Source organism: Glandiceps talaboti, unplaced genomic scaffold, assembly GCF_964340395.1.
Source record: "Glandiceps talaboti unplaced genomic scaffold, keGlaTala1.1 scaffold_38, whole genome shotgun sequence".
NCBI classification, from domain to species: domain Eukaryota; kingdom Metazoa; phylum Hemichordata; class Enteropneusta; family Spengelidae; genus Glandiceps; species Glandiceps talaboti.
In genome coordinates, this window is record NW_027554295.1 from 42,405 (window position 1) to 69,749 (window position 27,345).

The 27,345-nt window shown below is 40.3% G+C and overlaps 2 protein-coding genes across 2 annotated transcripts in view; both read right to left on the bottom strand.

Annotated features, from left to right (window-relative positions):
- Positions 1-13,222, bottom strand: part of LOC144453285 (galactosylceramide sulfotransferase-like) — a 31,545-nt gene extending 18,323 nt beyond the window's left edge. The window contains exon 1 of the mRNA XM_078144545.1: positions 12,169-13,222. Within this exon, the coding sequence (XP_078000671.1) occupies positions 12,169-13,212 (1,044 nt within the window). The 5' untranslated portion in view covers positions 13,213-13,222. The remainder of the gene's footprint in view (positions 1-12,168) is intronic.
- A 430-nt stretch (positions 13,223-13,652) lies between these two features.
- Positions 13,653-15,081, bottom strand: LOC144453291 (uncharacterized). Its single transcript, XM_078144551.1, has 2 exons — positions 14,389-15,081; positions 13,653-14,167 (listed from the first exon to the last, which is right to left on the bottom strand). The coding sequence occupies exons 1-2, from the start codon at positions 14,731-14,733 to the stop codon at positions 13,691-13,693; spliced, it is 822 nt and encodes a 273-aa protein (XP_078000677.1). The 5' UTR covers positions 14,734-15,081; the 3' UTR covers positions 13,653-13,690.
- Positions 15,082-27,345: the final 12,264 nt, after the last annotated feature.

The following is a 27,345-nucleotide window of genomic DNA, read 5'->3' on the forward strand; positions in this document are numbered from 1 at the left end:
TGTTCCCAATGGAAAACCCGTCCCTTAAGAAACATTTCTTCAACCAGATCGATCAACTTAAACCTGCTTGTGACGACAGCAATGATGAGTTGATTCTGTTAGAGCCAACGAAAATCAAAGTCCACGGATCTGATTGTTTTGTGGACGTGTGCAACATCATGGAAAAAATAGTAACTGTAGAGAATCCTGAACACAGCAGGGCATTTGAAATGAAGACTCTAATCGTGCAAACACTGAACAATTTTTTCCTTTTGAGCCAGAAAGGAATACTGTTTCTCCAACAACACATACAGTCGCAAGTGTTGGTCAAAAGCTTGGGAAGCCCCACTACATTTAGACAGACATGGATTCAGTGTTTACAGCAATTGTTTAAACTTCTCAACGAAAACGAGAGAGGTCATAAGAATTCTTTTTTCCTGAAACGCTACTTTAAACGAAACGACCCATACAAGTGCATTGTATATGTTGACAGAGATACAGCTTACGACGACATTGTAGCACAATGCAGTGGAGACAGTTGCAGAGTCAGTGATGATGACAGTGACAGAGATGACAATGATGAGGAAAGACCCCTTTCAAATCGAAAGTGGGAGAGAGCAGACTGTGCACTATGTTTGGAACCTTTGGGACCCAACAGGGAACTGCAGGGCCTTAACTGTGCTGGCCAGAGACTCAGAAAGCGTCTAGGTGTTGACCAGTCAGATGACGAACTGATTCGTTATGCAAACAGTCAACACCAGTCCGACGACTGGAACGGCTGTCACTTGTTTCACGAGTCATGTCTGCAGGAGAATTTAAGAGTAAATGCCATGGACGAAGAAACGTCTCAATTTTCATGTCCAATATGCCGCACTGCAATATACCAAAGACAACAGTTGGACATCATTCAGTTCAAACTATGTACAGACACGAAGATATCACAAAATACATTTGATGTGAAATCTATGTCAAATGCACGTGAAACTGTGAGTCTCAAACTTCAGAAAATACAACTTTCATCGTCACGGGACATTGGGGATTTGAAGTCCACCATACGGAAGTCGCTATCTCGTCCACCACTCAAATACAATGACAAAACTCAACCCAAGTACACACTCAAAGAGTACACAGAGTATTTACCACGAAGAGTAGAAGAACGAAATGTGCAGAACCTTTTCGATAAAATGTGTTCTAAAAATGTAATCGAATACACAGATGAATTTGCCATGCAACAAGTTAAAGTGAAACCAAAATTTCGCTATAATGTAGATGCAAGCATGAAATTCAAGAATGTCGAAAGTTTAAGCGAAGAGTACTTCCCACAAAGACGAACCGCGGAATACCTGCATTCTAAAAAAGGATTCGAAAACACAGTAGAATTTGCCATGCCAAAAACAAAAGAGAAACCAAGATTTCGCTACAATGAAGACACAAGCATGAAATGCAAGTACGTCGAAAGTGTAGATGAAGATGAAGAGGAAGACAGAACAGTACAAAATACTTATCCCGTGCCAATTTTTTGAATATTCATTTGAACACAAAATACAAAAGTTAATAAATGAATACACAAACAAAAAATGGTTTCTTTTTTTGACTTTTTCCCCCTCTCTTATCTAGGGTTCTAATCTTAACAACTTAGCTAAACCGTCCACGTGTTGACGGACAGTTTTCCATGTGAAGTCACGTGTGTCAGTCTTTATTAAAGAAAGAAAAGTTGCCACTGCTCTTCTCAGTTCCATATCTCTTGAATTGGCCCTACAGGAACCGTAACACAAATGACTAGGTCTGCAGCATTTGGCATGATTTCCATCATGTAAATACAATTCGCATCTCACAGGGTGATGTCGAACCACGTGTCTCTCTAGATTGTCACCATTGTGGGAAAACAAATCAACTGGCCTGAAGCCCGAATACTTCCACAGAGCAACTTTTCTGTAAGTGGCACTTTGGGGAGAAAGCCAGCAGCCACTGGGTGGAAACACGTCACATGCAGAGAAAGTCTGAAGAATGTAGTCAGAAAGAGAACTGGGGGTTCGACGAAGACGCCGCGCGCTCGATTCCACATCAATCATGTCAAAAATGGGGTTGTAGAAGTCACCGAATTTCTTACAAAGTTCTTCATGTACATGTAATGTGTACTCATTGTTTTTGCATTCTGGCTGGAGAACAAACGGTAACATCGAACAAGAGATGTCCCTGTCTCTTTCCCACTGCAGGAAATCATTGTCATACAAAGGAGCTTCAACAGGTTTCCATTTTCTCATTACCATAAACCTTGTAGGAGACAAAAGTCTCACTTGTTTGACAAGACGTGGATTGAACAATCTCCAGACAGTCTTCCCGGGGGATTGACCTATATTTCTCATGAGTGCGTCGTATTTGCAAGCTGCATTGGTGAGATCGATATGATGGTTTGATTTTCTTTCGTCCAAAACACAGTCACTCTCAGTCCAACACATGTCGAGTGCAACGTCATATTCAGGCAAGTCTATTTCAGAAGCAAATACGACTTTAGGTGACTGACGACCACTTAGACCTAAAAAGGCTTCCGTTTTACACTCTGCTCCAACTGCTCTCTTAGCATACAGCACTGATGGTCGAGGTTCTTTGTTAGTAGGTGTTGGAATTGGTTGAGGTCTGACAGAAGCAAGTGGTTTGATTGATTGCCCACTACCGTCATCCACTTTCAAACAAAGGTCACTCAACATATCAACCACTGCATCGTATTTGTCGTATTTGTCATATTTATTTTCGTCATGGTCCTTTCTCGCGACAAGTCTTTTTGGTTTTGTTTCACAACCCTTGTAGGACAAATGAGCCATCGTGGTTTAATTCCACTTATTCACACGTTCATTCATACCTACTATTTACGAACAACATCATTTTGCTAAGGAACGAGAAAGGATGGAAGACAAAGGGAGTGATAATTGGATAACACTCACTGCATGGCACATACCAACATCTGTGTTTGTAAGACTAGACTGTGACATTGATGATATTAGGTTTGACACATACGAAGAGGCACTGACACTGACAGATCCAGACAATCCCTATCAATGTGCATATTCAAACATACCAGTTTACTCTGCAAAAACAGGAAAACGTATAACTGTTGATATCAGAGACTGTTCATTTGATTTGAAAACTGACACATTCGATCACTATGAACACTACCATCGCACAATGTTGATGCTTTTCTCACATCTACCATGGCTTGTTACATGCAATGGGCAGACATTACGATTGCCATTGCCGAGGGAAGCTGCTCCATTCAGGTTCAGGTCTATTGAAGTGTCTGCCAAACAAATGACTGAAGGTTTACACGAGTTCCCAGCTTTGAGGTTGTACCTAGAAAACAAAAACATGCAGCTAATACAATCAGTCGACATGCCAAAAGTGATCATACAGTTGAAACGAAAAGAAACCAAAAAGGGATTCAGACCTCTACTGAAGGGGAAAGCCAAGTCCATCAACAACATTGAATGTATGACATTAGATAGCATAATAAACGAAGACACCTTGGCAAGAGTCTTGAAATCTTCGGGCTGGGATTTAGCCTACTTGGACGATTTCCACAGAGCATGCCGTGGAGTGTGGAAAAGTTTCAGGTCTATGATGATCATAGGGCAAAATAAATTGTGTACGGAAATTCCAATATCGCCACTTGCAATGTCACAAAAGAATGTATAAATGAGTTGTAAGGTTATGAAAAATAAAATAAAAATGAAAACAAAATGAGAGAAGTTTGCATTTCAATATTGATTCTCCTCTGTCTTTCTCTGACATGGATCATTGAAGTTCTCATTCAAATAGACATCTATCCCCTTGTGGATTGGCAGGTCATTGTACCTGCCACCAGCTATTATCTTCTGGCCAGGTTTGCAACTGAAGCCCATGAAGTCAGAGATTCGGTCACTTATCAAGTTTTCAGCAAACTGGCTTGGTTAAACTGCATCGTCCTTTTTGTGAGTGGTAATTTGTCACTGCTTTACAACATATTTACCCACTTGAGTGTTTGTGCCTTGTCAGACGGTGACCACATAGCCATTGCAAAACAGGCATTCGGCTGCAACAATAACACCCTGAGCGAATGCCACCAAATCATCACAGACGGTCCTTCAAGACTTGATATCGAACACCAGCGGTGTCCCGAAGTTCGGTTAGGTAATGGAGCATCTGCTTTGTATTACTTAACAATGTGTGTATTCAGATACATTCCAAGTGGCATTTTACCGCTTCTCTTGCACATACGCACGAAAGGACGTCCAAGATGTGTGACAGACAGTCAGTTTTGCATATACGAAGGCAATATCAAAGAGTTAGCCTATGGTGTCATACCGTTTCAACGCTATCTTGTGGCCACTGTTGTGTTGTGTGCATGTCTGTTTGTGGAGGCACTGCCAGGGTATGAAAGCTACAGTATGATCAGTTGGTTACCCACTATACCCTTTTTGGCCTGTTGCCTGCTCAGTTACTCTCTGAGAGAAGACAAAGGAAGAAGACTTGTGTCCAATGCAAAACACAACGATGCAATCAGACGATGCTTATCTATGGTCACGTACACAATAGCCATAACATCTGTTGCTTTTGCCCTGCTCGATTTTGCAAAACGAGGCATATTTTTGTTAACAGGTCCTTGTTTATTTGACAACACGCATTTATTCCCAGAATGTTACAGGTTAGACAGTAGTGAGGAGGAATGCATGGAGGTTATTCTTCGAACGAGTCCAGCAAGAACAGACGTGTACAACTGCCCTAAAAACAGACTAGGTCCCTTTTGGTCAAAAGTGATGTACATGTCGTGGAGCATAAGGGTGTTTTTCCTTGTTTTTTATCACGGTATTTTAATAGGCGTCCATAGCCACTACGAGCCAGTATCCATCAAGTCGGCACTGTCCATGGCATCTTATGGTGGAAAACTACCCCCTGACATAAAAGTGTCCAGGCCAAAAGAACAAACAACAAAAAAAGATAAAAATCCAGTCAATAAAGGAGACCAACCCCTTCCATCCACATCATGTTCCAATTTAAGAGAAAGGACAGTAGAAAAACTAGTGTAGGATTTTCGTGACGGGAAAATCTATACTAACGTAAAACAAATTGGAAACTTTTAAAAGAAAAGAGAGAAATGAAGGTGTTGTCTTTGTGTGTTTTAATTCTAAGCATTCTCGTGTACATGGTTTCATGTGAATGTGTTCCTCGAGATGATATCTATGTCTTACCCAAAGACTCGAGGTCATTGATTGCATTTGGAGACATAGCATGTCATACAACGTGTACTTGCGACGATACGGCATGTTATAAATTCGGTGATCACATCAACACAACTAAAACTTCCACACATCAGTTTCAGATGTTCTATGAACATCAATTGTGTACCTGTCGTTGTTCACAAGGACAGGGTACTTTTCAATGTGGCGAAACACAGCCTGTAGAGATGTATCGAGTTCAATATTTGTGTCCTACTCCCAACGGACAACAACACACAACAACACCAACCCCTATCACAGAAAAGAGAAGCGCATCAACAATTCAGCCAAAAAATGGTATTATGGTTTCATCATCACCATGTGTTGCACAGTGGTATTGGCATAAACGGTGGACAGAAGATGTTGGTAGACCAGAATGCATGGCTCTCGACGAAGGGGAGGAGTGTGATTGTTTCAATGAAACTGCCAATTGTCCAGTATTACCACACGACATGAATCAAACAGACACATGTCTTCAACATATGCGTTTCACAGCACTGGATACTCATCCAACGTACACTTGCAAAGTCAAATACTGTAACTGTTTGTGTCTGGACAAAGGTAAACAAAAAGGCGTCTGGGCATGTCAGCTTCCTGTAAAACAAATACTTGGCAAATTAATCTGTCCCAAAAAGCCGAAAACCAAACCAAGTGAGAGTAACATAAGGAATACCAAAACTGGTGACAACACCAATACCAACACAGAGAGGAAGAGTGGAGAAAATATTGATCGTCACAAACAACACAACATAATTGGGATAGTCATTGGAGTAATCATCGGATTGACGTTTCTAATTGTGTTTGCCACTTTGACATATAATTTAGTCATTCGGATCAAACATCATCAAGTAACATTATCACACACAACATAGTTCTGGAAGTAATGTATTTATGCAATATATATATATATATATATTGTGATAAAATAAAATACAAAAGAATGGAAGAGAAAACTCGTTTACTATTCCTTTTGGTATTTTTGACACTTTGTCTTGCATTCAGTGAGAAGATCAGTGACATACATTTTTATGATGTAACCCAAACACCGTGTGCAAGCGGCAAAGGTTTTCTCATTGAAAACCTTGCTACCAACAATAGCAACTGTCTGTGTAGACAACAAGGCAGGGTTGGAGAATCTTGTGAAATGCAGCTCCCTGACCCATCTTGTGGCATTTGGCCACATGGCGGTGACGGAAAGATAATACCACAGTGTATGTCAAACAGCAATGGTTGCCCATGCAGTGATGGTCAGCACCTTGGCACATGCAGATTGTCAACTGATTGTGTGTATTACGGTAGGCAACGTATCGTATGCAGCAACAGACATTGTGAATGCAACTGCAACAGCACATCAGGCGAATATTCTCTATCATGTTCACTGCCCCAAACAACCAGACTGATTGTGACACTTAATTGTAGGTTTGCTTCTGTTGAGGAAGTCAACTGTAAATCATGGGACGTGTTTTCGCAGAACTGTACAGATTATGAAACATTCTCCACGTCAGATACATGCTTTTCCTGGATGACGGATAGAACACTAAAAACCTGTCATATGGGAGAGCTGTATGAGAATGGTACACAAGAATGCCATTGTGATGCTGGGACGACAGTCACACAAGAGAGGGAATCATGTATATCTACAGACATGTGTTTGAGGCATTGGAACGGAAGTGCCTTTCAGTGCAGACGTAATAACTGTGCGTGTGACTGCAGGCTCAAGCACCTTTATTGTCAAAACAGGTTCAACGAGTGGGCAACAAGGGACATTGTCTGTCCTACATCACTAAACACTCTACATACACTTTCCACATTACAAGCAACATCATCCATTCTGGAGGAAGACATGACTCAAATGTCTACCACTTCACGTGAAACAACGTCGTCACCACAAGGTACGTCCCCTACATCACGTGAAATACGTGAAGAGGTAGCAGCAATTGAAAATACACAAGACGAAATAACATTATCACCTTCCACATTACAAGCAACATCATCCATTCTGGAGGACGACATGACTCAAATGTCTATCACTTCACGTGAAACAACGTCGTCACCACAAGGTACGTCCCCTACATCACGTGAAATATCAACCACAGCTGAAATACGTGAAGAGGTAGCAGCAATTGAAAATACACAAGACGAAATAACGTTATCACCTTCCACATTACAAGCAACATCATCCATTCTGGAGGACGACATGACTCAAATGTCTATCACTTCACGTGAAACAACGTCGTCACCACAAGGTACGTCCCCTACATCACGTGATATATCAACCACAGCTGAAATACGTGAAGAGGTAGCAGAAATTGAAAATACACAAGATGAAACAACGTTATCACCTTCCACATTACAAGCAACATCATCCATTCTGGAGGAAGACATGACTCAAATGTCTACCACTTCACGTGAAACACCATCTAGCAGTAAGACAACGTCGTCACCACAAGGAACATCCTATACATCACGTGAAATATCAACCACAGCTGAAATACGTGAAGAGGTAGCAGAAATTGAAAATATACAAGACGAAATAACGTTATCACCTTCCACATTACAAGCAACATCATCCATTCTGGAGGACGACATGACTCAAATGTCTATCACTTCACGTGAAACAACGTCGTCACCACAAGGTACATCCCCTACATCACGTGAAATATCAACCACAGCTGAAATACGTGAAGAGGTAGCAGAAATTGAAAATACACAAGACGAAATAACGTTATCACCTTCCACATTACAAGCAACATCATCCATTCTGGACGACGACATGAATCAAAGGTCTACCACGTCACATACAACACCATCTAGCAGCATGACAACATCGTCACCATATACATCTCCAACTTCACAAGAAATATCAACCACAAATGAAATACTTGAAGAGGTAGCAGAAATTGAAAATACACAAGACGAAATAACGTTATCACCTTCCACATTACAAGCAACATCATCCATTCTGGAGGAAGAAATGACTCAAATGTCTATCACCTCACGTGAAACAACGTCGTCACCACAAGGTACATCCCCTACATCACGTGAAATATCAACCACAGCTGAAATACGTGAAGAGGTAGCAGAAATTGAAAATACACAAGACGAAATAACGTTATCACCTTCCACATTACAAGCAACATCATCCATTCTGGAGGACGACATGACTCAAATGTCTATCACTTCACGTGAAATAACGTCGTCACCACAAGGTACATCCCCTACATCACGTGAAATATCAACCACAGCTGAAATACGTGAAGAGGTAGCAGAAATTGAAAATACACAAGACGAAATAACGTTATCACCTTCCACATTACAAGCAACATCATCCATTCTGGACGAAGACATGACTCAAATGTCTACCACTTCACGTGAAACACCATCTAGCAGTAAGACAACGTCGTCACCACAAGGTACACCCCCTACATCACGTGATATATCAACCACAGCTGAAATACGTGAAGAGGTAGCAGAAATTGAAAATACACAAGATGAAACAACGTTATCACCATCCACATTACAAGCAACATCATCCATTCTGGAGGAAGACATGACTCAAATGTCTACCACTTCACGTGAAACACCATCTAGCAGTAAGACAACGTCGTCACCACAAGGTACATCCTATACATCACGTGAAATATCAACCACAGCTGAAATACGTGAAGAGGTAGCAGAAATTGAAAATACACAAGACGAAATAACGTTATCAACTTCCACATTACAAGCAACATCATCCATTCTGGACGACGACATGACTCAAAGGTCTACCACGTCACATACAACACCATCTAGCAGCATGACAACATCGTCACCATATACATCTCCAACTTCACAAGAAATATCAACCACAGATGAAATACTTGAAGAGGTAGCAGAAATTGAAAATACACAAGACGAAATAACTTTATCACCTTCCACATTACAAGCAACATCATCCATTCTGGAGGAAGAAATGACTCAAATGTCTATCACTTCACGTGAAACAACGTCGTCACCACAAGGTACATCCCCTACATCACGTGACATATCAATCACAGCTGAAATACTTGAAGAGGTAGCAGAAATTGAAAATACACAAGATGAAATAACGTTATCAACTTCCACATTACAAGCAACATCATCCATTCTGGACGACGACATGACTCAAATGTCTACCACGTCACATACAACACCATCTAGCAGCAGGACAACATCGTCACCATATACATCTCCTATTTCACAAGAAATAACTTCCACTATGCAAGTACCATCTCTTTCACCGGATGTAACATCTCATAAAGCATTGTCGACGGTTGGAGAAACATTGTCAGAGATATCTTCAAAAACTTTTAATAAAATACAACAAACAACGTCGACAGGCAAAATGACAATGACAAATGTACATTCGACATTGCGTCCTTCGAGAGCGGATAAGACAGGCAGTGTGTACCTTTCTACAATAACAGCAATTGTTTTTTGTGTTGTCATTGCATGTGCAATCACATTCATCCTATTTTTACTCGTCAAAACCAGTCGCTTTCACCATGGAACAAGTTAAAGTATAATAAAATAAAATAAAATGTTAAAAAACAAAAGAATCCATCTCTGTTGAAATGTGTGTGTGTGTGTGTGTGTGTGTGAATTACATAAGAATAAAAGCACTATAAAATACACTTTGTTATGTGGTTAATAAAACAGATTTATTTTCGAATTACAAGGCTTATTAAATTAGGCCTTCATTTGTCGCATTTCATTTGTAATAAGTTGCATAAAGAGAACAAATTCTTCCATGGTCGGTTTTTCTACCAACGAGTTTTCGACTCAACGGTCTTCATACTTTGTGCTTTTCATCATCACAAGGAAGATGTCTGTCATGGGGAGAGACTGTCAGGAAAAACGCTGTTTCTCCTTGACGTAATCTGTGAATGGAAGTTCTGTACGCCTTTGTCCACCATTCGTTTTTTCTTCATCGAAAGAAATGCCCACATGAATGCTGTAAGTTTCTTCTCCCTCGCGTAACAAAGAGCGACATGTGCACGTATTTATGTGATAAATATATATATATATATATATATACAAACAAATTTTCTGGTGTTTTTTTTTTCATCCACGCAAGTAAAACACATTCGTCACGTCTTTTATGCAAATTACGACGGTTAGTCCACGGTTATAAAAGAAGGCAAGGGGTGATCTTTCCTCATTATCAACTAAGTATGAAGCCTGCTGTGCTCGCTTGTGTTGTTTTCCTCATCGCCTGTTTTGGCTGTCTTTCCATCAAAGCCGAAGAGGTTTACTCCAGTGTTGGTGACGATGTTATCCTTACGTGTCGGCACCCTCGACGCAGAGATGCACGCCGACTTTTGTGGCAGTATGAAGGTGGTGAATTACCACCTAAACTCGACGTTAATGTGAACGGGACGGACTTGAACCTCCGAATAGAAAACATCACTTATTCTGACACTGGTCGGTACACATGTAGGAAGGTAGGGGGAAGACGTCGTAAACATAATGCGGTCTACGCCAACGTTAATTTGCACGTCGGTGTGAGACCAGTGATTTCGGACTTTAAATGTTACAGCGAGAATATTCTCGAGATGTGGTGTGAGTGGGATTTGGTGGACTCGACAAATGACACGGTAGAGGTTTTTACGTACCGCCACTACTTTGAGTCAACTTCAGCATGGCGTGACTGTCCAGACGTTGAAACGAGAGGTCGGCGATCGTGTTTTTTCGACAGGTGGACCAACTACGGCAGCCTCCACGTAATGAGGATTGTGGTATCGAATGCTTACGGCCATGACGAAAAGGAGATTAAGTTCAACCCCGATACGCAGACGCGTACCAGACCACCCGCTAGCCTAACACTCGTGCGAAAGACACCCTACACTGTACACGTCAGGGTAGGCAAGCCGGACAATTGGATTGAAGATTATTTGCAGGTGGGGTACGCTTTACAATACAGAGATGATGTTTCTGAAGATCAAACGTGGAAAAACATCAACGACGCCTACAACAAAGACACTTTCGTCGCTGTTGCACTAAAGCCCTACACGGCATACTCCTTCCGCGCAAAATGTCGCACAGAATACGGCGTTAACGGGTCGTGGAGCGATTATGGTGACACCTTACATGTATTGACAGACCAGGCTGCGCCTTTCGATGGTGTAAAGTTGAGAATCAGTCTTGCTTTCTTGGAAGGGGACAGTGTCGAGATGACGGTTGTTGTTAGACAAGATCCTGTATTTTCCAATGGCGTTATCGAGGGTTACCATTTTGATCTTCGTAAGGGTACGAATGAAACCGGCAAAGAATTGATTCTAGAAAGTGGCTTACGTGGACACACTTTCACAAATCTTACTTCTATGGCCGACTATACCGTCATTGTCACTGCCTATAACGGAGCTGGTGCTTCGCCGCCTACATACTACATGTTAAACACTCGAAAATGTTTCGTGAGTTGCACTCCCCCCGCGTATTGAAAAGCAGGAAATGCACGCTCCAATACTTTTTTAGTTGAAGATGTTTTAATGACTGTCTGTGTTTTTAGGCAGTAGAATACACAATACGTGTGTGTGCATCCAGTGTTGTGGTTGTTTTTTTTTGTTAGTTACTTACATTTACATATGCCAAACTGAATTTTTCAAGTTCGTTTTTTGGAGATTAATAAAAAATCATTTGTAAACGGAAATATGTGTGTGACTCGCAACAGTTTTTTTTTGTGTGTAAAAGTGGTTTTTGGTCGATTTTTCAACTCAATGGTCTTCATACTTTGTGCTTTTCATCATGACAAGGCAAATGTCTGCCACGGGGAGAGACTGTCAGGAAAAATGTAATTACGCACATTTTGTAACTGTTTCTTCCTGACATAATATGTGAATGGAAGTTCTGTTCTCGTCAATCCAAGACACATTGTGTCATTCTTTACAGATGGTTTGATTTTGATGCTTTGTACACTTACATGATTTGGGCGCCACACTTTGGGATCATTTGTAATGACTTTCTCAATACAATGGTTGGAATAGTATTCCCGCCTCGATTTCAGTTTTGCTAGTTCTGTTTGTATTCGCTCTCTTCCGAAACTTTCAATACGTTTCCAAAGTGTTGTATTAAAATGGTCATACAATTTTACATCTCCAGCATGCCACTTCAGTACCTTTCCTGCCACTTCTTCAGTAATGTTACTTTTTGATTTTGGTGCTCGTGCATTCATTGAAAATGCTACAATATCGTCTGTATCCCAACACATCAATTCTTTGAGCAACACAAGCGATTCATCCATGTACTCTGCTATCATTATTAAATTAAATGTTTCGTCTATATATTTAATTTTGTTGTCAATATTTGTCACGTTCCACATATCCTCTGAGTTCATACCAAGGTCAAACAGCATAGGATTCAATAATCGTGCATTATGTGATTTATTATAATAATATTCGATACCGTCAGCGAATTCTTTCAAACCTGCGGGGCCTTTTAGACCAACATAATTGCCAAAGTCGAAATAAGTGAATGAGGATTGAAATAATGATACGGGCTGTCTCAAACAAGTAACATATACAGTGCTCGGGGGCATAATGGCGCTGATACCTTCATAGCTAAATCGTGAATGGTGTGTAAATATGTTATACTCGTTCCAGGGCACTTTCATCGCTTTTCGTTTATCGAATGGCTTGGGCCATCCCAGATAGTTTCCTGAAGGCGGGAGAACGAAGGTCAGATTGTTCATGTCACCATACCTTAGCAGTATATTAAGAACTGTACTGCTACCGCATTTATGTAGCTTAGAAAACGCTATGTTTTTCTTTGGTTTACATGTTGGAACCGTCACCGAGACATTAGCATCAGCGTTTCTTCCTCTGAAGATGTCATGAACAGGAATAGAAGAGTATTTTTTCCAATTAGAGTTGAAGTTGGAATAACTGAGCTCGAAGAAGAATTTGCAGGAGACGACACTCAGTATAACAAGGGTGACGATATGAAGTTTATACAATAAGTTCTTCATGCCGACAGTATTGATCTAGTATGAGCAAAGATAAAAACAAATTTATCAAGTCAGGGATATACGATTTGTTGGGGCAAAAAACCCCTTAGAGTTTATATACCTTGTACGCGTCGACGAGTGAACATACTTTACATACAGCCTTGACTAAACTCTTCTAGTATAATGTTAATGTTAGTGCATACCCTACGCCACGTGAAACGCCATCTAGCAGCAAGACAACGTTGTCAAGACGAGATACATCTCCTACTTCATTGCATGTGCAATCACATTCATCCCATTTTTACTCGTCAAAACCATTCGCTTTCACCATGGAACAAGTTAAAGTGTAATAAAATAAAATAAAATGTTAAAAACAAAAGAAACCATCTCTGTTGAAGTGTGTGTGTGACTTACATACCAATCAAAGCACTATGAAATACACTTTTGTTATGTGGTTAATATTAAACAGATTTATTTTCGAATCACAAGGCTAATTAAATTAGGCCTTCATTTGTCGCATTTCATTTGTAACAAGTTGCATGAAGAGAACAAGTTCTTCCATGGTTGGTTTTTCTTCCAAAGAGTTTTCAACACGGTCCTCGTATGCACATTGAACTTTGTTGATTTCATCATCAGAAGGCAAATGTCTGCCACAGGGAAAGACTGTCAGGAAAAACTGAAATCTACATGGCCTTGCTTTATCTCCTTCTTCTTCCTGTAGCATACTTGGGGAGAAGAAAGGTGCCCAAATTGCCAATGCTTTGCATATCACATTCAGTTTATATGCAGATGCAGCTCTATCTTCAAGGTTGGTATTGAACATCATTCTAGCCATTCCCTTCACGCATACTTCCAGAGAGGTTTTCACCAAACACGTTTTCTTCTGCACTGTCTTGCAATTCATGAGGTACAGATATACCAGTGGATACTTGTGTTTGAAAAGTCTGGACTCTTGGTAAACCCTTTCTCGAAGTTCCTGTAGGCAAACGAAAACAAACAAATAAAACAACCTTAATAAACTCATACGAAAGCAAGAACACCCACACCCCCAAAACACCATATATATATATATATATATATATATATATATATATATATATATATATATATATATATATATATATATATATATATATATATATATATATACCCTTTTCACAGTACTACAGAAAGAAAATTTTGTCATTTGTCACTCACCAAATATGCCAAGTAATCATCTGGTTTACAAGGACGAGTTGATTTTGGTGGTCTGATCGTTTGACACTGTGCAATCTCTTTCAACATCTCTTTATGCACCACTTGTTGTACAGCCCTCGACCTTTCTTTGCTCCTCCTGATTTTACGTTTGCATCTTTTGGCTGCCTCTTTATCCATTTTCACTTGTAGTTTTTTCTTCGTTGATGTCATCTTGTGGATTTTACGTTTGTGTCTTTTGGCTAACTCTTTGTCGATTTTCTCCTGGTGCCTCTTAGTAGCTGATGTCATGTTGTGGACTGATGATGTTCTTTCACTTATGTTGCTGCACATAATGATCGTTGTCATATATATAGCCTTGTTTTGCAAATATTTCTGACGTCACATCTTGTTTCATTACGTCATGGACGTCATTTATATTGCCTTGTTTCTCAAATAATTCTGACATCACGTGATCAGATATACCACATTATATGTGATGTCAACAAGCTGTAAAATGGATGAGGAAAAACATGTGATGTCATTTTTTTCTTTGACGTGAAAATATATGCACGTTAATCACAAGTCCCACGATATGATGTTCTCAAATATTTATGACGTCACGTCTTCTTTCATTGTGTCCGTGTGATGATGTCGACAGCATGCAAGTTGTAAATTCATGGATGTGGAAAAAATGTGACGTCATTTTTTCTTTGACGTGAAAAATATGCACGTCCAACGATATGATGTTCACAAATATTTATGACGTCACGTCTTCTTTCATTGTGTCCATGTGATGATGTCGACAACATGCATTTCGACAGAATCACGTTCGTATTAACACTAACAATACTGTAGCAAGCACACTCGCAGTGTTGTAAGTAACATTCTTGCTACACGTAGCTGCCCCCACCACACACGTTTGTGACCACTAAGACGTCTAATGACGTAGGCAGCGAGTCACGTGAAGTCACGTGTCAATTGTGTGTGTGTCTCTCACATTGTGTTATTAATTCAACTGCGCTCGTACGACCTAAACTTTTAAGTCGCACACACAAAGAGGCAGAATAGATAAGTAGCGGGTTTGTGTGCACAGTGTCAATTTCTCAGATGAGTGATGGAAAATAGGTGTCGAGTCGGGGCAGAGCGGGGAAATGGGCAAGACCTTTTACCAACGAATTCAAAATCGAAAACGGGATTACACAACAATATTGAATTTGGCGACGAGGGGGGTAAATACATCAATCATACTGGCGGAGCAAAGGGCAGCGATCTTTACTGGCAGGAAACGGCAACAAAGTACAATATCATCTCTAAAGTGTATTCGTTTGAAAAACACGCCGTGAAGAACAAAGCAAGGGTCTTTCTCAGTCAAAACAATCTCAATTTAGCGGATGATAAATTGAAAAAAGCTAACCAAACTCTGAAAAGACATTTCCCAACGCGGAATAAATTCTGTGACAACTTACTACGGAGGAACTGGTACCAAGTCAAAGACTCGCATGCAGTCTTTGCCGTCGGTTTACTTACCGAAGACAGAAAAACATGCGAGGGAGGAACAGGATGGACGGTTCAATTAGCCGTCGACAATAACATTCGTGTATATGTCTACGACTGTACAAAAGACAAGAAGACGAGCAAAACTCGCGGTTCATTAAAGTGGTACACCTTTGACACGGATCAAGAGAAATTCGTCGACGTTCAAACTCCGTCACTGACGTACAACTTTACCGGCATCGGAACAAGGTCTCTGCCAAACGAAGGCAAGGTAGCTATAGACACAGTGTTTGCCAAAACCTTCCGATAAAAAAAAATACCTTAAATACCCTGACAACGTATGTGTCCCGAACAATGACTACTTGTGTTCTACTAGTAAATCGAGGGTGAAGTTGACATGCAGCGATGAAAGAAAAGAAGTTTAACTTAAATTATAACAATGGTGCCGTCGCTCTTCTATGGTTTAAGGAACTCACATCACTCCATCGTCGAAACGTCACTTCGCATATGGGAACAAAATTCTTTTGTCAAAATGACCGACAACGAAATCGATGTAATAAACGATCTGCTTTTTAACCCGCTGATTTTCACCATGACGTATAATTCAAAGTGTATAAAGCACAAGGATGTGGAAAAACTGTGACGTCATTTTCTTTACGTAAAAAACATGCACCATGATACGATATTATATCAAGCCACATCACGTGTAGAGAAAACATGACGTCATAAGTTTCTGGATGTGGAAAAAATACTATTTTTTTTGGACGTGAAGAACATGCACGTGCCCCATCAAGCCACATCACGACGTCATAATTGTCTTGTTGTTGCCTATAAATATCTGCATGCTTTTCCATTTGAGCGACATTCTCATCACTGCTATACTGACAAAATGTCCAGTATGAGGCAATTCCAACACGTTTCAACAAGGAGTGACTGCGATTCGCAACTCGTCGAGACTCTGATAAGAAACATCAATGTCTGTACACGAAGTCAAAAGGCGAAACTGGAGAGAGAATTGGAAATACTGAGATCGGGCAGCTGCAATCTACTTGCAGGGGTTTTGATACAAGAGCACAAGAGAAGAAGGTATCTAGAAGACAAAATAGATTACCACATCGAGAAAATGGATATTGTTATGAATCGAAACCTAAACCTACAAGAATCGATGGAACTGTTTATCAGGCAGGACCCGTACACACAATAGGGACAACGAATCATTGGAACAGTTGGCAAGATTAAATGACCAGACATCTTGACGATCATCTGGAAAGACACATCTTGATTTTTGGAAGAATGCAAGTCATACAGTACGATAAACATTGATGAGAAGAACATATCCTTCACACTATCACAAAAGATAGCACCGAACAATTTGATGATGTTTGATAATGATTTACTTTTTCAAAAATAAAAAATACGATTACTATCAACTTTGTGTAATATATCATTTTTTTATTTACCCAAAACAAATGCATACAAAAGTCAGAGGAGTGCATATAAGCAAAGTTGCTCAATATTAAATGTCTATTCTATGTAAAATATCTATATACCCTCTCTCATTACGTTTGAATACCCATTCGTCTTCTCTAGACGATGACACAAAACTGAAACGAGCCCTCTCTATACAGTCATGGCATACTATCATGTGCTGGATCATTTCTCCAAAACGTGTAGGTTCATCAAATAAACAGTAACAGTCGATTCCTGTGAGTTTTGAGGCTGATTTACAAAGCATTTCAATCTGTAGAAAGTCTTCGACCATAATGTCCACGTATGTTAGACTAGACATACTTGGCGTGGGTTCAGGAAATAGTATTGCAATTCCATGTAACCTTTGTACATTTGGTATGTTGGCAAGGTTACACACATAAGTTCCAGTGGAAAATGTTAGTTCTCTGAGTTCAGACAAGAGAGGAAGGAATTCAAGTGAAATACCATAATTCCAATCAGTGCGTAAGTCTAGTTCGACGATGTTTGACACCATAGAAAGATGCGCGAGATCTTCTGACTGGATAGGAACATCGTGTATATGCAAATGACGTAAACTGGGTAAGGGTGGCAAGAACTTCAACGTTTTGATACGGACTTTAAACAGAGAAAGGCGAGACAGATGCTTCTGGTTTGCAATAAAGGAAATTTCAGAATCATACATTTGAACTTTATTCAGAATCAATGTGTGCAAGGAATTTACATTACAGACAATCTGTCTCCATGAAAACCATTCCCAGCGCCCCTGCAAATAATTAATTCTGAGAGAACTGGTGTTGGTGAATTCGAGTCGATGCAGATTCTTGACATGTTGAAAGTGTTCAAGGTCCTTTTGACTCAACGTAATAGGGTTGGTCTCATCGATCTCAATGTCAAGCGTTCGAAAGAAACGTGAATGCCTGAACACGTTCAAAACAGTTTCCCTACTCTCCTGTATGTCAGTATTCCGCAAGACGACATGATTCCAAAGAGAAGGGTGATCGCAAAGATATTGTAAACGGCAACACATCTTTCGCATTATGTTCTCACGTACCATTACAGGTAAAAAGGACAGAATAGATACCAGGGAATCATCACACAGATCCATGAGTTCCATGTTGCTTGATCCCGCAATGAAATATGCGAAAACTGCCACAGGCAATGAAATATATAAATGTCCACATCGAAAAGAACGTGTCGTTCATGCTATCACAAACAAAATATGTGTCCAGTGAATTATGAGAGCTTTAACTGCGAATTGTATGTAATTTTTAAGGGTCATTTTAAAAATGCAAAAATCGGGGTTTTTTAAAAATCTCCACCAACTCTGCCTTCCCCAGCACAATTTTTTTTTTTAAATTTCTACTGTGCCATGTTAAAGTAGATACCGAACTCCTCATTTGCATAGATGTCATGTGATCAAAAACATTCTCAAAAACAATTAAACAACATTAAATAAAACGATTATCTAGATGAATTCTCTATGTACAGTATCTATATACCCTTTCTCATTACGTTTGAAGTTCCATTCGTCTTCTTTATAGTATAACACAAACCTAAAACTAGCCCTCTCTATACTGTCATGGGATATCATCATGTGCGAGATTATTTCATCAAAATGTTCAGGTTCATGAAAAGAACAGTAACAATCGATTTCTCGCAGTTTCGTGGCTGATTTACACAGCTTTTCAATGTCATGGAAGTCTTTGAAATGAAACTGCACGTGTGTTAGACTAGGCGTACCTGACATGGATTCAGGAAATAGTCTTCCACGTCCATTTATTTTTCGTAGATTTGGCATGTTGGCAAAGTTACACAAGACATTTACAGAGTTGTCGCAGTTAAATGTTAGTTCTCCGAGTTCAGACAAGAGAGGAAGGAATTCAAGTGAAATACTATCATAATAGGCTACAGTACCCTGTAAGTCTAGTTCGACGATGTTCGGCACCATAGAAAGATGCGCGAGATTTTCTGACTGGATAGGAACATCTTTTATATGCAAATGACGTAAACAGGGTAAGGGTGGCAAGAACTTCAACGTTTTGATACGGACTCCAACCAGGAAAAGACAAGACAGATGCTTCTGGTTTGCAATAAAGGAAAGTTCAGAATCGTACATGTGAACATTATTCAGAATCAATGTGTGCAAGGAATTTACATTGCAGACAATCTGTCTCCATGAAAACCATTCCCAGCGCCCCTGCAAATAATTGAATGTGCGAGAACTGGTGTTGGTGAATTCGAGTCGATGCAGATTCTTGACATGTTGAAAGTGTTCAAGGTCCCTTTGACTCAATGTAATAGGGTTGGTCTCATCGATCTCAATGTCAAGTGTTCGAAAGAAACGTGAATGCCTGAACACGTTCAAAACAGTTTCCCTACTCTCCTGTATGTCAGTATTCCGCAAGACGACATGATTCCAAAGAGAAGGGTGATCGCAAAGATATTGTAAACGGCAACACATCTTTCGCATTATGTTCTCACGTACCATTACAGGTAAAAAGGACAGAATAGATACCAGGGAATCATCACACAGATCCATGAGTTCCATGTTGCTTGGCCTAACAACAAAATGACCAAATGTAATAATTGTCACAGACACAAGTATTAGCGATCCACACGTGTTGACACTAGTAACATGAAAATCCTCTTTGCAGTCTTCATTTTGTTGATTGTCATTTCTTGTCTGACCAGCTTGACAACGTTTACAAAGAAAGGTGACAAGACAGGTTGGTTCAAGAGACGAGTGCATACACACGAGTTGTCATGGAGCAGGGGGAATTTGATCGTGATGAACAGGACACCAACGAGATGGGTAATGGATCCCTTAACCTTGATGACGACAACAAACTATTATCTTCCAATGCCTATTTTGACGAAAGCGACACAGAAACTGAAGGGTTGGATAGGTCAGAAGCTTTTACACGTGACATATGCCGTGTCTCTGCACGAGCCAAGAGCCTTAGTAGGTTACACGACAGATATTTCTATGTGGGTGCAGTAGCCGTGGCTCTCATCCTTTTTTTGGCCTCCCTTACAAACACGGTGTACCTAAAACACCTGGCCACAGTTGTCAATGAAGCCAAGTGTGACGTGCCTTATGGTGACAGATTTGTGTTGCAAGAGGACGGGTATCGAATCGAAAGCATGGAGGGGAGAATCTTTATGGAAAGAACAAGCAATGGCACCAACCTACCTGCAAGCAAATGTGCCACAATGAATGATACCCACAGCAAGTTAATGGCAGCAAGTCGAATAGACTGTTTGTCCGAAATGCCCCTGTACGACCCCAAGGGAACACCTTACTACATCTTACGACTTTTCAACAACACTCGGGAAGGGGAAGAAGGTCTGTATTTGGTACAGGGGCCTTGTTGCAGTGCAGATGATCACGACAAGGTACACGTACTCACTAACATCCAGACGGGACACGTGTCTGTAGGTTATGGCTATTTTCCACAGGCTAAACAGAAATCGGCAGAGTTGTATGTGGATGGATTCATCCATGCAATGGCTCTCGGCCAACCTATTCAGAGATGTCACGTGTAAGAAACTTGAGTATTTGAGTCCTCCTTACCACCATTTACATAGTACTTGGCATTGATGGCAGAGGTTTTAAGTGAAGAAGAGTTCATAGACGGTCAAACAAATGTCGATGACCATTACATAGATGAAGAATACGAGCAAATGGAACACATTGTTCCACAGCAAAATGACATTATTAGCTTGAGCAGTGGTACATCCTCGGGTTCAGATACTATTATTATTGGTACACCAAAAAGTGTTTTGAAAGACACAGTTCCATCACTTGCTCTTGACGACACTATGGACTACACCAATGAAGATTCGCAGTCCCAGTTTGAAGGTGTGTTTTTGGGTGAGTCGGAACTTGAATTAACAAACAAAGATGGTTACTTGATGTTCAAAAAAGACAGACATTGGAAAAAATACAACAGTGTCAATCCAATTATTGGTAATATTGTCGATGATCTTACATTCGTCACTTTTTGTTCGTGTGACAAATACTTACAGACAAAACCTACTAACGTGTCAGACAAATAATATGATAATAATAAAATGGACATCAACGTGTGTAGTGAAGATGTTCCTTACCAGCCTGCAGTTCAGCCATTACCATTTGCAGCATTTGATGGGAATTCACCATATGACACGTCGTGTGCTCTGTGTGAAATAAACATAACTGCTGAACAAAGGGGAGAACCTTCTAAAAATGTTCTGGCTTGGGCAGAAAAACAGTATCAAGATTCGGGTTACGTTCCAGATGCCAACACCGTAACAGATGTTTTAGATGGACTGTTGGAATACTTTAGGAAAATACCAGATTTACCAGACACTCGAGACCTGAAAACGAGACTGACACAACTCAAGAGGAAAGAAGTTCATGACCATTTTGCACTCCATATTCAACCCTCTGCAGAACGCGTGTATGACGAGCAAATGCGTATATGTCGAACTTTACAGTCTGTTGTTTTGAAACAGATTTGTTTTACAGACAGTGTGACTGGACAAATGGGGATACAACCAGATATGGTCAAGTTACTGAAATCACTGTTCAGTGAAGTCAGAGAGATTTGCAAACAGAAAAAAGCACTGCAACAGAAAGAAATGTAGTAGACACAAACAAACAAACAAATGAATAAATTCACTCTGTAAAAAGCATATACTGTGTCTTATGTTTAATGTGGTACAGAATCTTAGAAAGAGTATCTATTATATATCTTAATAGAACACACACATGGATAAGTTTTGACAATATGGTTTTATTTGTTGTGACTATGGGTGTGATTTTGTTGATTCCAACATGTCCATAACATGTGTACATCGTTCATTGTCAGCAATTTAGTACTTCCCCTAATTACTTTACTTTTCTTTTCTTCCCGATATTTTTGTAATCGATCACAATCTTCACTACTATAGAAACCAGAAATGCCATAGGGGTTATGTTTTAGGTGTTCCCAGCAGTGTCTCCTTTCTTTTTTCGAGCACGAATTTGAAAAGATTGGCTCATCTGGCAAGTGATCTTCAACAATTATTAAATCTTTATTGCCCAATGCTTCAACTGGACCATAGCCAATATAACTGTTTTTCTTGTCCTTCTCCTTCCCTTCCTCCTTCTCCTTCTCCTCCTGATTATCGTCAATGTATTTTGAAAGATAATGCAGTGGTAACTTGGAGTTCAGGGCCATCAGCTTTACTTTACGGCGATGGGAATTCTTTTTGAATCTGGTCGCTGAATCCTCAGTAAGCTTAAGTACAGCGTCCTTGCAAGTAGTATCGGTATTGATCTGACTGAGCACACGATTTAAAGCTTGCCACTGAAGCCTTTCTTTCTCATTGTCTTGATAAACTATCAGTACTTTAGTCACCCTTACCCGATTCTTGTTTTGGTAAAGATGATTGATACTCCTCTGCCTCATAAAACTGTTTGCAGCCATTTTCTCTCCTCGGAGACACAACCCGATTCTCACTTCTAATTGGATTAGGTCGATTTGGCTGACTGCAGTGCCGCACCATTCTCTACCATTGCAAACCACTTTCACATAGCATCTCAAATAACGCTTACCTATTTTGTCATATCTAGTAACCCGTGTGATGTCCATGACTGCACTCAATGCATTGCCAATTTGTGTGCTGAATTACGTTTATAACATGGACTGTGAACGTGTCTCAAAGTCACTCACGAAATCACTTTCTGGTATGTCTAGCACCTCCGACAGAATACTAACCCCCCTGTTATTTCTGAGATATTTGAAAAAAGGTAAAATGGCTGCCAAGTCTTCAAGACGTTTTGGTTTGGCTGGCACAAGCGGAATACCCGTTTTGTCCATCCAAGGAGCAAGCACTGCATTAACAATGAACTCCTGCCATGCCAATGAACACACATCAATCATTTTCTGTAGACTGTCATAGTCATTAGTGGACGTTGTCGTCCCCTTTTGACTCCCCAGCTTCCCCGTATAACCAACGTGGTTAGTGAAAGAGATCGTACCCAAGAGTGTATTGCGAACATGTTGGTTGAATTCATCAACAGAATGTGTTATGTCCAATGGTCTCACCCCAAGCCAGCTCGCTTCCACCTTCTTGTCTTCTTCGAGGTTTTCAATGACCCGATCATAACGCCTGTCGATTCCAGGACCAGGTAAGTCACCTTCCTCCACGCCACCACTGAAGAGAGTGTTGGTTTTCATTCGACCAATCGTCTTCCAGAGCTTTGAGTTTTCCAACTTCACGGCTTCTAACTCGCCGACAAGTCTTGTCTTTTCTCTCATCTTGCCCATACTTTCTCGCTCCATATCAAGCAAGGTCGAAGACTTTGGACAAGAGAGTCCCATTTTGGCTTGCAACACAGACTGAATGGCACTGGTTGTCATTTGGTCATCGAGGATATCTATGTCAGTACGAAGCCGTTGTGCATCCTTACCATCTGGGTCGTCTTTCGTACCAACAACAAAAAGCTGACGGCAGGCATTTCTGATGCTCATATCTCTGCACCACTGCAAGTGTTGTATCTGCAAACACTTGTCATAGAGATAGGACATGGCACTTTTTGCTCTGCCATTGACATCTGGCTCGTCTCGGCAGACGATGCGCAACTCAGATCCATCCAAGGCCCTGGCATGCAGAAAACCCTCCATGTCACGAAAGACAATATACCTGTCATCATCAATTGCTTCAGGGAGATTGAGTTCCTTGGAAGTACCAAGGACAACAAAACCATAAATCAACACGGAACGTATGACTAATCGAACAAACTTCTGCAAGTGGCCTTTGAATGATTTCTCAAAAGCGTCCAACAAATGGTTTGGAATATTTTCATTTACGACTTTGTCACTGTCCTCCTCTCGCTCACATGACAACCTGGCCCCAGTTCTCACTCCATTCTCAAACATGGCACTAATTGAAATGTTGTCAGATATCCTCGTCAGGACACAGTGACAAACAGGATTGTTCTGAAAACTGGTACGCAATACATTAAAATGGGCATGGTCAAGAAAGAACAATGACCCATGACCTTTCTTACTAAACTCCTTCGATATCAGCTTCTGGGCCTCTAACTTTTGACTTTCAATCCATTCTTTGTAACTACTGGCCGACTGAAAGATACGATGTTCCATGAGTATCCGTCCATGGGAAGATAAGAGGTGGTACCCATGCACATTAACACTCGGATTTGTAAAGGACTCACACACTATGACAATAAATCATTTATTTGTTTATTTAATGATATCTTTATTCATTTCCTCATTTATTCCTGCACCCCCAAAACTCCTCTTCAGTCACCCAGCATTTCCTCTCTGTGCCCTTTCGTTCAGATCGCTTGTACACTATGGGAATGGCAAAGCCAGGTTTCAGTAGGTAGAAATTGGTGTGCGTTCTGTCAAACTCTCTTGTCTGATGTCTGTGGACCTTACAGTCGAGCTCAGTCTCCTGCTGGCGAATGAAAGACTTGCTCACTTCTAGTGTCATTCTGTGTATTCGAGGTAACGTAGTAACATCCATGCCAACACCAGGCCACCTAACATTGTATATGACACCCAAACCTCGTGGCCTGATGTATTCTCCATATTTGTCCCTGACTCGGGTATGGTCATCCTCCAAAATGAACTCACAGTAGTCTGCAATGTCATACCACTCGTTCCAAAGATCAACATCGGTAACTGCATGGCTGAGGTCTTTACTAACGGTCAGTGTTATCATGGAGTCATTGCACCTTTCAAGTTCGTCTCTGCTCATCTCAGCACACATGCTATAGTCTTCTCCATTTAGGTGTTGAATATGGTTGACCTTCTCATTTGCCACGAGAAAGTGCCCCAGGGTCTCCACCTCTTCCTCCTGGGCAGACAACAGTAGTTGCCGGTAGTAGTTGGTCATTTCCCTGTAACTTTCGAACATTCTGCCCTTCTTATTATCTTCTTGGGTCTCCATGTTTTGGGATTACAAGTCTGTGTGAAGGTTGGTAAGATATGATATGTCAGATTTCAATACCCTGCTTATATAGAAAACTATAACGTGGACTACAAAAAAATCGTGACGTAACGACAATCCATTGGACGATGACAATTATGAAAGTTATGACGTCACTATACACTTTCTCACGGTCTCACGTTATGATAACGATACTCTTTTTGACTGGTCATGTCAAACATAGGCACACACTGGGCCATGTACAAGAAAAAACAAAAGAACGTGATCACATAACCTGTGCAACAGTTTTTAAGGGTCAATTTAAACATGCAAAAATGTGGGGTTTTTAAAAAATCTACACACCCACCCACTAGCGACTCAAAAAAATTTTGAAAAAAAAAGTCTACACACACGTGTTACAGAAAACTGTCAAATTCTAATGTGCATATATGTCATGTGACCATTCGCCAATTGATACTCCCGCGAAAATGTTTCAGAAGCCTCATTTGCATGCACAAGAGAATGCATGTCAAGTGAAGTGATGTGTTGTCACAAAACAATTCTGTGTCCAATGAATTGTGGGAGATTTATAAGGGTCAATTTAAACATGCAAAAATGTGGGGTTTTTAAAAAATCTACACACCCAACCACTAGCGACTCAAAAAGTTTTTGAAAAAAAAGTGTACACACACGTGTTAAAGAAAACTGTCAAATTCTAATTTGCATATATGTCATGTGACCATACGCCAATTGATACTCCCACGAAAATGTTTCAGAAGCCTCATTTGCATGCACAAGAGAATGCATGTCAAGTGAAGTGATGTGTTGTCACAAAACAATTCTGTGTCCAATGAATTGTGGGAGATTTATAAGGGTCAATTTAAACATGCAAAAATGTGGGGTTTTTAAAAAATCTACACACCCAACCACTAGCGACTCAAAAAAATTTTGAAAAAAAAGTCTACACACACGTGTTACAGAAAACTGTCAAATTCTAATTTGCATATATGTCATGTGACCATTTGCCAATTGATACTCCCACGAAAATGTTTCAGAAGCCTCATTTGCATACATGTGAAGTTTCACAACCCATTTCCTGAAGAGATGTATTGCCACGAAACAAAAGAGGATGTTGTTGAGAAAATGTGCATGGGCCAGAACCCAATGACTGTTTTTATTACGAACTTTAAACATGAAGTGATAATTAACATGAAAATTAAGAACAAATCATTTATTTTGTTATTGCTTTTTTTTTTGTCCTTTTAAGGGCAAATGTTCTCTTCCCATGCTCCAATGGGTTCACAAACCTGCCGGCGGTATCTTGTTATTGATTGACACCATCGGTTATGACACTTTTTCACCAGGGTGGTGGTCATTTCTTCGAAATCAATCACAATATTATATTCTGTAAACAGTAACCTTGTGCAAACCAGGCGTTCATCTCCCCAGTACAATAGAAGTTTTTTTCCATTTTTGAAAACTTTTCCTGTCAGGGGCACTGTTGTTTTCTTTTTCAGACAGGACGACACATGTTTGCTACCTTTGCATCTAAACACACATGGAGACATGAGCTTGTTGAAAAAGTCCACTTTCACACGTATGTCTTTGCTTTTCATAGTCAATTCCTGCCAATGACCAGTGGCACCCATGTCAAGTGAAGATACCGGTATATAATTCTGCCAATGAACAGTGCCACTCATGTCAAGGAGATAAATTGGTATCTTCACTTGCATTAGACATGTTTTGCTGCGCCTGTCTACCTCGCGATTTGTGAAATACATTTTGCCTAGGAAGACTAGACCAACCGAGGACACGAAAAACATGGACGGGAAATAATCACCTACTTCCACTGGTGGATAAGCAATAAGAGTGTTTTTGTTACACAACAAAGGTTTGTCTTCGTCATTCGTTCTGGTTATCACGTCGGTAACACTCCTGTATCTTGAATCAATGCTGACCAACTGCACAATAACTTTCATCGAAATAGCATTGGAAGCGTAAACAATGTAGCAGTCGTCCTGATTACAAGGTCCTGGCATGAAACACATTGTCAACGAAGGTAGGTCTGGGTAAAGAATAATGTTATACTTT

Bases quoted from the DNA above. Each gene is read 5' to 3' on its own strand.
- LOC144453291 (XM_078144551.1), bottom strand. From the start codon at position 14,733: ATGACAACGATCATTATGTGCAGCAACATAAGTGAAAGAACATCATCA. The intron at 14,168-14,388 runs GTGAGTGACAAA...GTTTGCCTACAG, and splicing joins ATGATTACTTGGCATATTTG to GAACTTCGAGAAAGGGTTTA.